This window comes from Akebia trifoliata, unplaced genomic scaffold, assembly GCF_017979445.1.
Source record: "Akebia trifoliata isolate Shusen 1 unplaced genomic scaffold, ASM1797944v1 Contig00897, whole genome shotgun sequence".
NCBI lineage: Eukaryota > Viridiplantae > Streptophyta > Magnoliopsida > Ranunculales > Lardizabalaceae > Akebia > Akebia trifoliata.
Genome location: NW_028237314.1, coordinates 1 through 15,137, shown reverse-complemented (window position 1 = coordinate 15,137; position 15,137 = coordinate 1). Strand labels below are relative to the sequence as shown.

The 15,137-nt window shown below is 33.2% G+C and overlaps 1 protein-coding gene across 22 annotated transcripts; it reads right to left on the bottom strand.

Annotated features, from left to right (window-relative positions):
* Nucleotides 1-674: 674 nt before the first annotated feature.
* LOC147380892 (nuclear pore complex protein NUP107-like) lies at nucleotides 675-5,963 on the bottom strand. Of its 22 annotated transcripts, XM_086431104.1 has the most exons (7): nucleotides 5,609-5,940; nucleotides 5,266-5,495; nucleotides 3,963-4,490; nucleotides 3,363-3,852; nucleotides 2,179-3,014; nucleotides 1,196-1,279; nucleotides 675-967 (listed from the first exon to the last, which is right to left on the bottom strand). In XM_086431104.1, exons 5-7 carry the CDS (start codon nucleotides 2,706-2,708, stop codon nucleotides 793-795), a joined length of 789 nt encoding a protein of 262 aa, XP_086287230.1. In that variant the 5' UTR covers nucleotides 2,709-3,014; nucleotides 3,363-3,852; nucleotides 3,963-4,490; nucleotides 5,266-5,495; nucleotides 5,609-5,940; the 3' UTR covers nucleotides 675-792. The 22 variants fall into 22 exon arrangements, 6 of the variants coding, with proteins under 6 accessions (XP_086287230.1, XP_086287229.1, XP_086287233.1 ...); XR_015174976.1 differs by having other exon boundaries at nucleotides 1,196-1,265; nucleotides 2,179-3,852; nucleotides 5,239-5,495; nucleotides 5,609-5,958; XR_015174979.1 differs by lacking the exon at nucleotides 2,179-3,014 and having other exon boundaries at nucleotides 1,196-1,265; nucleotides 5,239-5,495; nucleotides 5,609-5,958.
* Between the last annotated feature and the right edge of the window lie 9,174 nt (nucleotides 5,964-15,137).

Below are 15,137 nucleotides of genomic sequence, written 5' to 3'. Positions count from 1 at the left end.
CTCCAGCTGCCCCTACCACTAAATATTCAAACTAACCAAATTGTCTACAGTCCCACAACTTCACTGTCAATTTACTATCCATTCTATATCTACTGGTTCCTTGATTTAAAATACATTCTGCTTAATATTTTGTTATCTTTCTCTTCACAACAGATTTGAGGGCTCTAGTTTCTACTCCCCAAAAGTTCCTTGACATGATCCTCATGGTGAACTGCCAACATAACCCCATCTTCCCTCTTCTTACCCCATTTATCTCCTTCCCCCTATTTTTCCACCATGTGCACCCTCTCCCAAACATCCCCACTCTAATAATTTTAGGAATTCCTTAGATTTACAAACCCCTCTACATTACAAATACATTCATCATCAGCATAACGCCACATCCCTATCCTCTAAATTCTGAGAAATATCACTGCAATTTTCCACTTCTCCCGCAAATAGTTAACCTAGATTGTCATTGATCTTCACCATCTTCCTTGTACAATCTGCTCCCCTCTCCTTATCTGTCAGCAAAAGATGAAAAGGCAAAACTAAGCACAAAGAAGATTGTGAAGTCAGTGTGATATAGAGAACCCCTAGCAATGCTAAAGCAAAGAAGCGTACATCAATCCTCCTATGCCTATAACTAAATAGTACATTTTTTAGACAAGCCAAGGAAGGGGAGAACAACTCAGTGGCGTCTCAAATTAACTCAACCATGTAAATTTACATAATATCGGGTGAGTCGCAGAAGAAAAATCCTTTATCATCTTAAGATCACAAAAGCTTTCAATAATTTAAGTGTGCCAAAGGTTATATGATACATATTGCAATTCCAAATGTAAGAAGTTTAATGGTTAAAGAGTCATTTCCTTTCCCAAATAGGTACCACAGAAGAGACCAAGAAGCTGCTTCATCGAGTAAGAGTCGACCCTTTTGCCTCATTAATCTATCCTCTATGACCCGGTGCCTTCCATTAGATCCATACCTACATAAGTAATGCACAAGACAACAATCAAACACAAAGAACACAATAGAATAAAGGCAGCAAAATCTTTGTACTTTCAATGATATTCTAAAACTGTCTGTAATGCATAGCAGTGGCATTATTATTACTAGGAATCGATTATTTTATTCTAAAAGGAGACAAAGAAGCCAGTAGCATAGAATCCACATAGTAACACAGAGTATAACAGACTTCAGGTGTTCGACACACTTAAGTGATTCTGAAACATTTCGGCACACCCTCTCAAACCGTAATATCAGATCCGGGATAGGCATCAATCCTGCAAAATGCAGACTGTTGATCATGAGATATGCAATAAGGATATGAAAATTTATGCTAGTCTACATGCAGGATGACACTGTAATTAAATGGAAAAAAAAAATGAAAATGGACAAAAAAATAAAAATGGAGCTGATCACTAAAAGGTAGAAGAGTTCAGAAATGTATTAACACATAAGCCACTAGACCCCTAAGACCCAATGAAACATAACTCATATGAGTTTCAGTGACAGTTACTCAAGGAGAATACGGGTTTTACACCGTTAAGTTTTGAGTTTCAAACTTCATATTTTCTGTAGGAAAATCTAAATTTCTGGAAGCTTTCATTCATCCCATACCATGCATCATTTTATCTCATTTTCAGAACGTCGAAATCAATTCCTCCTCCCTGGTCAAATCAAGTAAGCATCCTAGTTGATGACCTAATTCAATAGACGTCTACAATTCCGTACAAAACATAGACATGTTAAGGCAACGATACACTAGTTCTTTGTCGTGCTATTCAAAACGTACCTTTAAAAGATCAGTTAAAACAGACAAACCTGGAAGCCCAACTACCCACAACCAGGATTTACAATTTGAGTTTTAACTCCAAACATAATAATAATAATAATAATAGAAAGTATGAAATCCAATAAAACAAAAGGAGAAGCATTAGAATGAATGAGAAAAATATATTAACAAGAAGAAGATCGGAAAGAAAATTATATTAATTATACTCCCAGAAAAATGAAAAAGAGATCAACCCCCACAAAATTCCAATAAAACAAAAGGAAAAGCATTAAAATGAATGAGAAAAATATATTAAGAAGAAGAAGATCGGAAAGAAAATTATATTAATTATACTCCCAGAAAAATGAAAAAGAGATCAACCCCCACAAAATTCTGTGGAAAGAAAAGAAAAATAAACTTACTGGTCAACTCTATAATTCCAATCCGTCTGAATGTTGGGCACGTGCGCGATCTTCCTCCAATCTTCTCCCACATTTGGCCTGACCCGGGCATTGAATTCTTCAGACATACCATACACATCAAATTTCAAGAGCGTGGTTATGTGCACCAATCCATCTGGAAGTGCCTTCAAATTTTTACAAAACCCAATTGACAACTCTCTAAGACAAGGAAGCGCTCCTTCCTCCACCTTCCATTCCTCCAAATCTTTAAGGCCGTGGAATTGCAATTCTTGAAGCTGAGGGAATGCTCCGGAAGAAAACATTATAGCCTTTACTGTAAGAACAGAGCATACCATCCAAAGAGACTTGAGTTTTGGCAGCTTTCCCAGCGTTTGTATTGCTTCTGCCCCAATCATGCACTTGTCTAATCTCAGGCAGGAGAAGTTGGATGGAAATTCACAAGGGTTGGGTAACTTTTCTATCCATACGTTTACCAAATAGAGATCAAAGAGATTAATATTCAAGTGATTATTCCTTGAAAATATGTTCATACTTTCAATTGGACTCTAGAATTTTTCTTCTTTTTTATTATAAAAATACAAGGACAAGGATTCAAGCCGGTCCAATTTGGCAATCCACTCACTTAATGCCTCTACTTGTGACTCTAAATCACCAACCAACCGCAACTTTCTGAGGTTGGTATACTTGTCCCACCCATCCTTCACTACACTCTTGTTGTCTATGAGTATCCCCTGCAGCGTTTGAAGATTCCTTATAGAAGAAGAGTCATTCCCTCTTGGTGGATCTAATAGAAAGTCCTCCCAGCTGCTAAACTTCAAGTGTCGCAAGTGGTCCAACTTTGAAATCGCATCACGGGCACAATTGAAGATAACATATTTCAGATCTAAGAATTCTAGGTTCTTGAACTTGTTTATGATCGATGAAAACTTTTTCACTTTCACATATCTCAGCCCCAAGTACCTCAAATGAATAAGTTTCCCTATTGCCTTGGGCAAGCAAGGATACTTACTTCTACTGAGATAACCATTGAAACTTAGATGAAGCACTCTAAGCATTCCAAAATCCATACCGCTAAGAATGGCTCCATGCATAATTATATCATCTAATGACAAAAAGTAAAATGCAGAACGAATACATTGATCAAAATGCTTCTCAGAAAATTTATGAACAGAGAGTCGACGAACCTTGTTTAGTGGTGGAGAAGATGTAGAAGAATTTGGATTAGGATGAATGGACTTCTCCACTATTTCCTGCAGAAGGTCTTTAGCATTAAATACTTGAGATACATCAACCCAAACACGACATTCAAAATGGCTCTTCGCTTCATTGCAATTGTAAACTTTTTTGGCGAGGGTACTTTTACCCAAACCCCCCATTCCAACGATTGAAATCACACATCGTCGTGAGGGCTGCCCAATTAATCGAGCTTTTAGGGCGTTTACATCATTCTCTAGACCAACAACTTGATTTTCATCATAATTATGAGCAACATTTCGTCTCCACTTGCGCAACTTTTCACTTGCAGAGCTTGATGCTTCTCTGCTTCCTCCTCCAATGGCTTCAATATCATAGGTTGACCGATGATCGGAGATCTCGCGGATACTATTTTGGATCCGTTCAATCTCTTTGCCAAACATACAGCTTGTATATAGGTCATTAAATTTAAAAGCAAACCTGTATACAAAATTTCTCCTGTTTAGTAGTGTACTTATTTGGTTTGGATCTGTTCAATCTCTATGCCAATCACATGATGGGTATATATGCCGTTAAGGAAAAAAGCATACCTGCATAAGAAATTCCTCCTCTTTTGTAGTGTTCTGTTAAGGATGTAGGTCTCGAAGATGTCTTACGCATGGAAAGCTACTTTTCTGACATCATTCACCCAATTCTTCACGTTTGGATTATTGTGTTGCTTGTTATCTGCATCTTGTAAGAATTGTTGCATATCCCTCAGTTCTCTTTGGAACCACTTGGCTTTGTCTCCAACATGACGTAGGGAAGCTACTTCTTCGCTGATGAAGTTAAAAAGTTTATCCGTCACCACAGAAACAACAACCTCAAGAGCCATGGATGCTCTCTTCTTCTTCTTCAGAGAAGGCATGGATGAGTTAAAATTGTCACTAATGAGGATGATGATAAGATGGGTGTATGTCAATACTCAATTAAAAGGAGAAAAAGAAGCCAGTAGCATAAAATCCACATTGTAACACAGAGTATAACAGACTTCAGGTGTTCGACACACCTAAGTGATTCTGAAACATTTTGGCACACCCTCTCAAACCGTAATATCAGATCGGGGATAGGCATCAATCCTGCAAAATGCAGACTGTTGATCATGAGATACGCAATAAGGATATGAAAATTTATGCTAATCTACACGCAGGATGACACTGTAATTAAATGGAAAAAAAAATGAAAATGAACAAAAAAATAAATTTGGAGCTGATCACTAAAAGGCAGAAGAGTTCAGAAATGTATTAACACATAAGCCACTAGGCCCCTAAGACCCAATCAAACATAACTCATATGAGTTTCAGTGACAGTTACTCAAAGGAGAATACGGGTTTTACACCGTTAAGTTTTGAGTTTCAAACTTCATATTTTCTGTAGGAAACTTAATCTAAATTTCTGGAAGCCTTCAGTCATCCCACACCATGCATAATTTTATCTCATTTTCAGAACGTCGAAATCAATTCCTCCTCCCTAGTCAAATCAAGTATGCATCCTAGTTGATGACCTAATTCAATAGACGTCTACAATTCCGTACAAAACATAGACATGTTAATGCAACAATACACTAGTTCTTTGTCGTGCTATTCAAAATGTACCTTTAAAAGATCAATTAAAACAGACAAACCTGGAAGCCCAACTAGCCACAACCAGGATTTACAATTTGAGTTTTAACTCCAACATAATACTAATAATAATAATAATAGTAAGTATGAAATCCAATAAAACAAAAGGAGAAGCATTAAAATGAATGAGAAAAATATATTAACAAGAAGATCAGAAAGAAAATTATATTAATTATACTCCCAGAAAAATTAAAAAGAGATCAACCCCCACAAAATCGTAGCGACGGGCTACCTACTCCTCGAATGGAATCAACCACACCATCATCAACAGAGGATCGCCTTTTGAGTGGCTTAGCTGGTGTTCCTTCCAACCCATCGGGTTCCAAATTCTCGACCTCTTGTTTGATTTCTTCGAGAAAAAGTGCAGCATTTGGTCTTATATGAATGTTTTGTCCATCGTAGAAGAGCTTCGAAGATGTATTTTCTTGGTGAGGCAAAATGTTTGAAGCAGAATGTCTTTTCCTGCACATTAGGGTTTAATTGAGATTTTTTTAACCTAGATTTTCGATTGAATTAATCAACTGTTATAACAAATTCAGAATTTAATGAAAATTGGATCGAAACAAAAGATTTACCCGTAACGACGGAACTGCTCTCTTGAGGCAAGGTCTTCTGGATCGAAATAGCTTGGAGAGGTCTCCATGTCTACTTCCATGGCGAGATCGAAACCCTAGAATCGCTTAAACCCTTGAAGGTTAAGCGCGGGAAGGACGACCAGCTGCTGAGGTTTAAACCCTAATGTTCATGAAAGGAAAAGCTGGACTCTTTAGTCAACAAAGAGTTGGAAGTTTGCTCGGTTCATGAACCGGTAAATGCCTATGGACCGCCGGTTTTCTTCAGACCAATGGTTCACCCTCAGAGGGACTTCTTTCTAAATTCCCGCTGGTTTCTGTTTCTATATGCCCCTACCTCCTTTCCACAATGCAAATCATTGAGATTAACTTTTTATTGTAGTTGAGATCAACGCTTGCCAATAATCGGTCTCAACATTTGAATGATTGATCTATCAAGTTGTAATGTCAATCTTGGGAATTTGAATTTGATGTTTTATCATGACGAGGGGTATTAAGAAAGAAAGGTTTTGCTAATTAGGTAAAGATATCGCGAGAAGAAGGTAAGACCTTGTGGAGGTTGTTCTCAGGGTTTCAAGTTCAAACCCCCTTAAATCCCTTCTTATACTAAATGCTAATTGTTAACCACTGATCTCATTAAGCAACAAAAAAAAAAAAAAGTTTTAAGATACCGTCATAACACGTAGGGTGCATTTAGAAAGACGACCATATTGTAGGGTCTATTAAGTATTTCCCCTTTTTTAGTTTTTAACTTTGAATATTCGAAAAGATAGGCCAGCTTTCTTCTTCCATCTAGGAAATCAATGAACGTTAATGAAGTATCTTACTTGAAGAAATTTTTTTTTTCATAATGATCCTCAAATATGAATGATCAATAGATCAAATATGGTATTAAGATGATGTAAATTTTAAATGCCCCAAATTTGTTGGGTGAAAGGGCATATCATTAATTTTAAAGGAAAAATACTTAAAAGGACTTTGACAAAGGGATTTATTTCTAAATATTTCCTAAGGTTTGAGTGGTAGTTTGATATGACATTTACTGAAGTTTTTTTTATTTCTTAATGGTCCCTCATTAGTGGTGAACTCACTGCTTTTTATTTATTTTCGAGTTCACCCACTTTTTATTTATTATCGAATTGATCTCTTTTTATTTATTGTCAAATATACAACTTTTATTGTCGAACTCACCACTTTTTATGTATTATCGAACTCACCTTTGCAAATGACTTCTTACTTCTTAAATTCTTTTCGATAGAATGGAGTCTCTGAAATTCGATTAAGATGCCAAAAATCCAATTTTTTTTTTATAAAAATAATGAATCCGGACAATTAGGACATTCAATCGTTAGAAATGTGGGAGATGAGATCTAGGGACTATTAAAAAAAAAGTTTACTAAGAGACTGCCCAATACGTAAGGACTATTTAAAAAAAAAAAAGTCCCTTCGCAGGGTCCTTTAAGTAATTTTCCCTAGTTTTAAATACATAGGTATCTCATTGTTTGAGTGATAACATGCCTCGTAACCTCGTCCCCTTGCATTTTTGAAGTTTTAGAGATACCCCCTATATTTTGATCACTATAGATACCCCATATTTTCAAACTGCTTGCACACTCCCCTTGACCAAGGTTTTGTACAAGAGACCAACTTAAACTGATGTTCTCTTCATCCTTTTGTCAAAATCCCATGATTTTCCTCCCAAGAAATTTGTCGTCTTCAAACTGTTAAGCTCTAATTGTAAACTATTTTTAACTTTAGAGATACCCCCTATATTTTGATCACTAGAGATACCCCATATTTTCAAACTGCTTGCACACCCCCCTTGACCAAGGTATTGTATGAGAGACCTAATATTCTCTTTATCCTTTTGTCAAAATCCCATGATTTTCCTCCCAAGAAATTTGTCGTCTTCAAACTGTTAAGCTCTAATTGTAAACTATTTTTAACTAATTCAATCTCATCTTCAATCCATCATATTCAACTGCTTGTAGAAAATCCTTGATTTTTTGTACTAAAAATCTATTGTTTTACTCTCCCAATAATCCTATATAATCTTGAGATTTGAAAGGTTGAAGGAAATGAAATATTGAGATTGAAGATGGGATTATCTTAAAAATTTGTCATATTCTAGTTGTTAACCTCTAAGGATGACTAATTTAAACTTATTCAAACTCATCTTCCATGTCTTATAAAAACCATTGATTTTTCTACTTAGAAATTCAAATTTCTACTTGTCCATAAATTAAATATCATTGAAGAAAATATAATCTTATGGTTGAAAAGTAAAGTAAAAAAATTAATAAGTTGAGGGTGATTGATTTTAGGAGGATTTTTTAGAAGAGGTTGAAGATAAGGGTATTTTATGTTATTTATGTTTGTCATACGAGAAGATCTAGCTTAGAGTGGGGTTGTCATCCAAAGAACACAAGGAAGTATATGTAACATTGGCCGAAACATAGAGGGGCATGTCGAAATCACTCAAAAACACATGTTAGAATAGTCAATTCTTTTACTTTAGGAAAGAGCATTGATCTCAATTTTTTCTCCCTTTGGTAGTGAAAATTTGAAGAGCATCAACATCGACAAAGTTGAAGGAGCATGCAACATTCTCACAACATCAAAACTTGTTGAAGTGACAAGGACAATTCTTAAAAAATTCTTTGGTAGAAGCGACAAAATTCGAAATGATTACTTTTGGATAAATCTTTTTATATCTCATTTGTTTGTCAGGATCTTTAAATTCCCTCTCAATTGTACAATATTTAAAAATATATATTGATATGTTTTTCTTCTTATTAAAAAAATTTGAGGTATTGTAGTTTGTCCCTTAAAAAGAAAATCATGGCTATGTCTTGCATGTCTTATGGTTAAGAAATCGTTTAAGATTGTTACAACTTGCCTGAGTCATCTTAGTATCATTCGTGAATGAATTAAGATCAATTGTTTGATTCACCCATTTTATTCTTCTTCTTCTTTTTATTATGTTTTGTTATGGCTCAAGAATATCAAATAATAATAATAATAACATTGTATAATCTAAGATAATGAGACGACTTAGATGAATCATTTTAATATTATTCATGAACGACATGATATTTTTTCAAGATTAAAAATCACACATGTAATGAAAATGATTTTTTTTTTCTTTTTTAAAATTTGAATTATGCTTTAAAAGGTGTTTTAGGCATTTTATGGAACAATGCTTCCAAGGTGCTCATAAGAAAAAAGATCTAAAAAGTAGATTTCAAAATATTCAAAAAAATTCAAGAAAATCTTTTAGTCCATGTTTTAAGAAATAAGACATTTGAGGCTTTTTTTTTTTTTTTATATACCTATAAAATATAAACATTCTCATTTTTTTAATACTAGTAAAATCCACGAGTTGCATATGAATTGTTATAAGATTTTCAAAAGAATAATGTCAATTGTTTTTAAGAAATAATATTACACATCACTAACATCAATTGAAATCTCCTCATATTTGCACTTCAGTAACATGGCCTCCAACCAACTAAAGTTGCTTTCTCACTTATATGTTCAATATGTTATTAATCTATCTACAAGAGTAATATTAATAAATAATGTATTGTCTGAGTTCAAAATTGTTATGTACCTAATAACTCGATTGAATTAAGTAACATTGACAATCATACTAAAGATATGGGTCCAAAATATTAGAGCAAACAAAAGAGTAACTTCAAGCACCAAGAATAATTTATTTTTCTGCCCTTACTCCAATTATGTAAGAAATTAGGAGTATATCTTACAAAAATTCAGGGTATAGACGAACAATATTCACTACAATAAAAATGATTTTCAAGAGGGTTTTAATGTGGCATTTAATAATATTCATAATTTAAAAGCGTTTTACTTTCAAAATGCTATGGATTCTATGTAACTATTTTCAATAATATTTTTGGTAGATGAATGTTGGTAAAGATTCAAATTAATAGTGTTCCCTTTACTAAAATGTTATATATTTTATGGGTTTGAGAAAATACGGATGATAAAAAAAGAGGGAACTTTTCGAAGGAAACAAATCTTTAATATTTTAATGAGAGGAGGTATAGCACAAGTGGTTCGACACAAATATTGGACCCAGCAAATGCCCCACTTTTACATTTAAACTTAATATAATCAAAAGTCATTTGGGTCAAAACTGAGAAAATTGCCACCCAAACGTAAAGCCTTGAAAATCCTAAGAGACAACTTGAATGATTATACAGTCACATTTACCTTGCTGTTAAACATGATTGATTGATTCTTTTGTATTGGAGTTGTGGGCTTAGATCCATAGCTCAATCAGTTGGTTTGACACGTTGGAAGACAACTTTGAGGTTGCGGGTTCAAGTCTAGCTTATTGTATTAGAGATGTGCCAATTGTCACAAAATTCACAAATTTTTCCACAAAATCTGCTAGTTGGGTAGTTGCCTATTAAATTGTTGATAAACTAACATTTACCAATTAATCACCAAATTGCCGAGTTCTTTTTCCTAGTTTCATATTTATTTTCGTCGTTACATTTTTTTTTCTTTTTTGTGTGCTTATAGACATGAAAGAATACTAATACATGAATTTAAACATCATCACCAAAACTATAGACAACTCTCAAAGTTGATGATTCTTGATAGCATTTTATTGTTAGAAAGTTGCATCAAACTAGTAGATTAAAGAAATCAGAATCGATACGTTGGGAGCATTAATATCTTCGCTAATGTAGTAGTACAACCTTGGTATAAAGGGTACCCTTTTATATTTACTAATTAATTTTGACTGATAGTTATTCTTGTCACTACAAAATAGAGGCTTTTCAGAGGTGGTTTTTAACCATTGGTAATTCCATCAAAACCCTCCCTAAAACATTTGCAAGCGGTTTATCAAAACGCCATCAATCCTAGCATCGTTTAAAGTTTTCACCACAACTGTGAAAAAACTTTGTATTATTATCCGCTTCTTTCAATTATTTGATTTTGGAATTTTGTTTCCAACTAATCTCCTCCATCAATCCTTTGAAATTCCAATTTTAGCGATCTTCCATACTCAAATCACCCTCCTCCTCTTTAGCATCCAAAAAATCGATATTATTGAGGAACTCCAACTTCTTAACCTCAATTTTGCCCACAACCTTATTATTCCAAACCTTCAACTTATCTTTTAGAACTTAAGTTTCTTCTTGAACACACAACCAGGATTCCCAATCGAGGAGCAATCATTCTACCAATCTTTAACCAAATCCAAAAAAATTAGATGTTTAAGCCACATATTCTCAAATCTAAATGGCAATGGATGCAATCTAGGTTCGCCCGCCTCCAAAAGAATAGGAACATGATTTAAAACAGGTCTGGAAGTTGCCGATTGTATCAAATTATGAAACTTCTCTTCCCAAGGACCACCCACTGGGAATCTATCAAGTTTAGACATTGTTGGGGTCTCTTGGTTGTTAGACCGCATAAACCATCTACCCACGAGGGGAAAATCCATAAGAGAGTATCTATTCACAAATCTGTTGAAGTCCCTCATCCCTTTGATATTTCTTCGAGACATTCAATTTACTGAATGTGATAGTGCGAGAATTTAACTTCTAAAACTAACAAAATCTCCTATGTTAGATATGTAAAACACAAATTCTAGGCAATTTCCTTCCATTGAAAGAATATCCACTTTTGCAGCTAAATCCCATCATTAAAAATAAGAAAAGAAATTTTATCAAATGTTAGTAAGGTAAACATGTGAACATTTAATTTCAATAATGATAAAACATAAACTGGTAAATTTAGCGAAAGTGTACCGATATAGCATACCTCACTAACATTACTGATTGCATAAAGCATGGACCCACCAATTACAAGCAAATCTCCTTCAACAGGGTAGTTTCCTCCTATGAGGCATTAATAAAGGGTACTAAATTAGGAGATATAAATCGACACGTACAAGACGAAAATTGGAAAAAAAAATAAAAAATAAAAAAAACCAAAGGCATTACATCTCTTATTAAGGACATTGAAGGTAATGCTTACAAGTTAAATCATAAGTAGCAAAAATTTGGAGGTGAGGTGAAGAGAAATCTAGTCTCTAGAGAAAAGTGATTGCAGACAGATATTAGAGAAGAATTTATGATGGGATAGTGAGTAGGTCTACATATCCTAGGGGTGCAATGTGTGGAGAGGCATTTCAAATGTATTTCCTGAGTTGGAGAAGAAGATAAATTCCAAATTCTAAAGGGTTATGTGAGTCCTCAATTAGAGAAAAAAAAATCCCTATTCTTACTCAGTTTCTCTATAATTGAAAAAAAAAAAACATAGCATGTAGTACTATGTAATATGTAATGGGGAGGATATCTATTGGGATTTTGGCCTAAGGAAGTTGAAAGATTGGGAACTTTTCAAGCCCGAATTCTGAAAATCCGTATCCAACACGCACGGTCTAAACTCCAATCCAAAACTCAGGGGTAAGAGAAAAGTTTTATATATTATTGTTGTCCAATAATAATTTCTAGATGGCTCAAATTATAACTTCTCATTTTTAAAAACACAAAACAGAAAACTACACAGCTTGACCTTTCGTCACTTTAAAATCCATAACTTAAAATCTATATCTCTAACGGTCTTGATTCTTTTTCCTATATACTTTTAATTCAATTACCTAAAAATTAAAAATATAGAAATCTCTTATCATTTTTATTTTCTAATTGATACAGACTTTTTAATCAATGTTTACGAACCCAGAATTCTGTTTTGAAATATGTAACTCCAAGTTCACGGATTTTTAAAATATTCAATTCTGGGTGAAAATTAATGTGGCCTATATGGTTAGAAAACCTAAGAAGTTGGGTTTTTAAAAAAAATACAGAAGAATAATTTCTCTAACTTTTTATCTTGTAAAACGTTTATAAAACCAAGTATGGTACAAAATCAGATTATGAAACGTTGACAACAAAATTCTATAACAATTAATGTATAAATAAATAATATATGTGGTTAATTTTATAAGGAAGTAGACTCGAAATATTTCAATTTAGACTCTAAAACGTTGAAAAATTCAAATAGTTAATTGGTCAAATAATTTCACAAAATAGAGTATGACATTTTTTTGTTAACAATTCAACAACATTTTCTTGGGAAACATTTCTCAAAAAAATATTTGAAATGTTTTAACTACTTTGAAATGTTTTTCACGAAAACATATGGAGGTCAGTGAGACATTGCAATTGGTTTCATCAGTTTTGCCTTCTTGTAGATTTTTTTACAAATTATTTAATTCAATTGGTTCTAGTGTAACATATTTTTATATTCTTTTACATTAAGGAATAAATACTAGTAAATGAAATTTAGTAAACGTCCACAACATTAATCATTATCTCAATATTCTAAAATCCAACATAACATTCATCCATATTAAACCCCCATGAATTCCACATCTTTTAAATAAGTTTATAAACTTAGAAATTAAAAATAATACAAATCCCATTACTCTAATTAAGTAGAATTTTCTAAGTCCACAAGATCACAAGTCTACATAATATAAGGATAAAATCAACAATCTAAGTCTCCGAGAGTTATTCGCGAACATTCTTGTTTATTTCCTTCATCAATCAAATATCTGGAAAAGATTTAATTCAACAACATGAGTTTGAAAACTCATTAGAAGTTCCCTCCTGAAAATTTCAACGATAAAGCAAATGCATAACATACAACATGCAAATCACCCAAGCCTTTCATATTTAAAATATAGTAATACATTCAACATATGACTCGATTTTCACACTAGTTCGGCCTCACTATCCTGGTCGATTTTCACATTAGTTCGACCCATAATGTGGGATATTCCTTGAGGGAATTTAAGGTAAATACACATGGATAATCAATCCTTTTCATGTCAATCACACAAGGTAACTCAATCATTTCATAATTATTATTTATTTCCCTCACAAGCACATTTGACATATAATGTATAAACATCACATTCAAAAATCTATATATAGATTTATCATGCATCTATTAATTTAATAGGAAAAAAATAATAAATTACACCAATTTCAACATAGACACATGCATTTAAGGGAAAATAACCGACAAGGTATTTAGAGTGATGAATGTCAACTTCTTATGCGTCCACTCCCGTCTCAAGTTGCTCCCCTTCTAAAAATAGTTTTCCACCATGTAATTGAAGTATGAGAGGAATTGACCTTAGAAGATGAAAGTGATATGTGTACTAAACTTAAAATAAGTGCATTGGTTTAATAAATGAATTCTAACCCCAACGTCCCAACCTCAAATTTTGTAAGTTCCATGAATCACATGACACTACCTAATTTATTGATTTTTATATTCCATTATTTCTCCCTTTCTCAAATAATTCAAAGTTTTACACCTTTTTTTTCCAACTATCATCCACACCTCAATTTATTAAAATACAAAAAGTCTCTTGTGAGACAGGTGTCTCAAAATTTTAATTGAAAAGAAAATAAAAGCTATAAACAAACTAAAGAGCAGTTCAATCATAGTACTCCAAGAGATTTAAATGAAGGCATGATGAAAAATATTCAGATCCCATTGATAAAAATCATCAATAAACATGAGTATGCCAATCACATACACATGCTTATTTAAATTTGTGTGTGTGTGTGTGTGTGCACGTGTTTTACTTTTATATAAAAGTTATAATAATGATAATTTTCAAAATAGTTTTGCATAAAAGAAATCCTACCTAAGAATTGAAAAACAACCTAACTAAGAAACTAAAAACATTCTAATCTAAGAAAGAAAGAAATCTTAATCTAAAAAAGAAATCCTAATCTGAATTTGAACTTTCAGCAGTCCGCACATTTGCACGTGCCTTATTTTCCTTAATATAGGTCAACATCTGTTTTTATTACTCAATCAACAATTGTTGACCTATCTACAGTCCTAATAGCATTGATTGATTGGTTTGATTGAAAGTTGGCTTGAATAGGAAGAGAATGAGAAAAGGATTAGGGTTGGAGGGTTTTTTTTTAAATAGAATTTTTTCAGAAAAATAAATTTTTCGATAAAATTCTTGAAAATGTTCAACCCTTATACTCGTTTTTGATGAGTTCAAATTGAGATAAAGAATGGAGACTAAGGTTTACATGGAAGCCAATAATTATAAGAAAATAAAGAAATCATAACTACACCATGTATCCTAAAAAAACCATTAACACATTGGTTGCCTCTCAAGCAACACTAAGTTTAACGTCTTCAGTCGGACTTTCCAAAAGATCCAATTCCTAGGTATTTTTCTAACATCTAATTTAATGGACACGTCAATCGATTTCCTACCCCAAATGATAAGCAAACATATTTGGATCATAAAATGATCAACATCATTTGTTTATCCTCAATTTTTAGTATCATCACACTACGTCAAAATCCCGAATTTATATAAAAAAAAATTTGTTGGGCCTGGCCCGTCGAATTTCAAAATCCAAAATCCGCGGCCGGTGGACCACGTTTTCGTCTTCTCTTTCTTTCACATTTTCATCGATCGACTGCATCGTCTCTTTCTCATTCT